The sequence below is a fragment of the Chionomys nivalis genome, chromosome 25 (assembly GCF_950005125.1).
Source record: "Chionomys nivalis chromosome 25, mChiNiv1.1, whole genome shotgun sequence".
NCBI classification, from domain to species: Eukaryota; Metazoa; Chordata; class Mammalia; order Rodentia; family Cricetidae; genus Chionomys; species Chionomys nivalis.
The window spans coordinates 27,695,582-27,698,218 of NC_080110.1; the positions used below are offsets into that span (position 1 = coordinate 27,695,582).

The window sequence follows — 2,637 nt, forward strand, 5'->3', positions numbered from 1 at the left end:
TTAGCTTTGCACATAAATTTTGTACGTAGCAAAGATTAGGATTTGTCATGTAAAACCAGAAGACTAGAAGCTGTGTGCTATATGACCATAAAGAGCAAATGTTGGAGAATGAGATCATCTCATTTCCAAGAAAACTTATATATAAAATTTTGAGGTAAATTTATTCACCTATCAAGTTAATCAACTAAGGCTGAGGAAATGTCATTCTACTTCTCAGCAGTGACACTTGCAAAGACTGTAGAGGACAGATGAGACTGGGCAAGTTGCCTGGATACCGGGACATACCTCAAGTTCTGAAATGACTTTATGCATGTATGGACAAGTAAAAAAAAATTATATGACATCAAAAGTGATGATGGATGCAAAATATGGAAGAAAGAAAATTATTTTTCTTTTCTGAAAACTTGAATGTTGAACTGTGCCATTTATTAGTCACAAACAAGAATAAACAATGTTGTGCAACTGTGGTTTACAAGGCTGAAAACAGAACAGGTAAGAGCGCTTACAATTTACAAAAATAAAATTAGAGCCAGGAGCAGGAGCTGCATCTGCAGAGTCGGGGTTCATGGGCTTAAGGCAGGAGAGTATAAATTCAAGGCCTGACTGGCTACATAGCAAGACTTGTTTCACTAACAAAATAAAATTAGGTCATTTTATGTAAGTATTGCTTTGTACTTCACAGTGTAGGCTCAAGATAGGAATGGGGTGAATAAAATATATTCAATAAGAGAGTATTTAGATTCCTACAGAAATTCATTGTAGCACGCAGGAAATGTCCTGTACACAATTGTTTAAGTTAGACATGAGTGTCTTTCATCTATCAGACATGTCCAAGTATGTGCGCATACCAGGAACATATTACTCTGAACTACAACTTTATCTCCAAAAAGTATAAAGGTTTGTAAAGAGAAAAAGAATTATAATAGAGAAATGTTTTAAAAGGTAGAGGAAAGCACAATACATAAAAATCTTTTAGAGAACTACACTGAAAGTAAGTTCTCAGACATTTCCTTGTTTCAGGGAATTGTGGCAAAATATAAGAGAATATGAAGAAAATAAAGTCATGATTATGAAATTACGTAAGAACAGAGATTTTAGGTATTTTGTATAATTTACCACAAAATCAATTTTAAACAATAGTGGTGACTTTGATTTTTTAAGCATATGTGTTTAGTTGGGTATTTTATTCATTAGATATATAATGTATACATATGTTTTGATACATAGATGTAGGAAATGATTACTGCAATAAAGAAAATCATTTTATACATCATCTTCTATTTGTTGTTTTTCCATTTGCTGAAAGAGTACATAAAAATCTCCTCCCAAATTAAATTGTCATAAACAACACAACAGTATTAAGTATACTTTAGTTAATAGACACTCCCATTTAGCTATCTAGACGTTTTTATCCTGTATAACTATAAATTTATACTCTGAAAATATTAGGATTTCATGGACTATGTTACAAATATAAAGTAATATACAATGCAATGTGTGTTCATGCACACATTGTATAATAAAGTCCAGCTTTACAAAGGAGACATTGCTGCCTTGAAATCTATGACATCATAGATGAATTTGAAGGACATTATGCCCAGTAAAATAAGCTAGAAACAGGTAACAAGTTCTTTATTTGCAAAGCTGATCTCTTACTTCTTCATCCATTTAGTAATGGCTTTAGAAGCAGAGGCTATTAGAAGAAATTCCACATCAGTAACAGATTTTATTCTTCTTGGATTGACTAATGACCCACGGTGGCAGCTTGTGATTTTCACATTTCTTCTTGTTACCTACATGCTAAGTGTGACTGGAAACCTCATCATCATCATCCTCACCCTCTCAGATGCCCGTCTGAGGACACCCATGTATTTCTTCCTTCGCAATTTCGCACTCCTAGAAATATCATTCACGTCTGTCTGCATTCCCCGATTCCTTGTCACTGTCGTGACAGGAGACAGAACCATTTCCTACAGTGGTTGTGTGGCTCAACTATTCTTCTTCATTTTCTTGGGAGTGACAGAGTTTTACCTTCTGGCTGCCATGTCCTATGACCGTTACGTGGCCATCTGCAAACCTCTGCACTACACAACAATCATGAGCAAGCGTGTGCGTGTTCTTCTTGTCATTAGCTCGTGGTCTGGGGGATTCCTTATCATCTTCCCACCAATTGTCCTTCTGCTACACCTAGACTTCTGTGCCTCCAATGTAATTGACCACTTTATCTGTGACTCTTCTCCAATTTTGCAGCTTTCTTGCTCAAACACTCACCTTCTAGAACTCATGGCGTTTTTGTTGGCTGTGGTAACACTCATGGTCACCTTGACGTTAATTATTATCTCCTACACATATATCATTCAAACAATTCTGAGAATTCCTTCTAAAAATCAAAGAAAAAAGGCCTTTTCCACTTGCTCCTCCCATATGATCGTTGTCTCCCTCTCTTACGGCAGCTGCATCTTCATGTATATTAAGCCTTCTGCAAGGGAGAGGGTGACTTTAAGCAAGGGAGTAGCTGTGCTCAACACCTCAGTGGCTCCTCTCCTGAACCCCTTCATCTATACACTGAGGAACCAGCAAGTGAAGCAAGCCTTCAAAGCCATGGTCCAGAGAATACTTTTTTCTTTAAAGAAATGA

At 36.3% G+C, this 2,637-nt stretch overlaps 1 protein-coding gene across 1 annotated transcript; it reads left to right on the forward strand.

Annotated features, from left to right (window-relative positions):
• Window positions 1-1,674: 1,674 nt before the first annotated feature.
• Window positions 1,675-2,637, forward strand: LOC130866336 (olfactory receptor 6C75). Its single transcript, XM_057757688.1, has one exon. It carries the CDS (start codon window positions 1,675-1,677, stop codon window positions 2,635-2,637), a length of 963 nt encoding a protein of 320 aa, XP_057613671.1.

Bases quoted from the DNA above. Each gene is read 5' to 3' on its own strand.
- LOC130866336 (XM_057757688.1), top strand. From the start codon at position 1,675: ATGGCTTTAGAAGCAGAGGCTATTAGAAGAAATTCCACATCAGTAACA.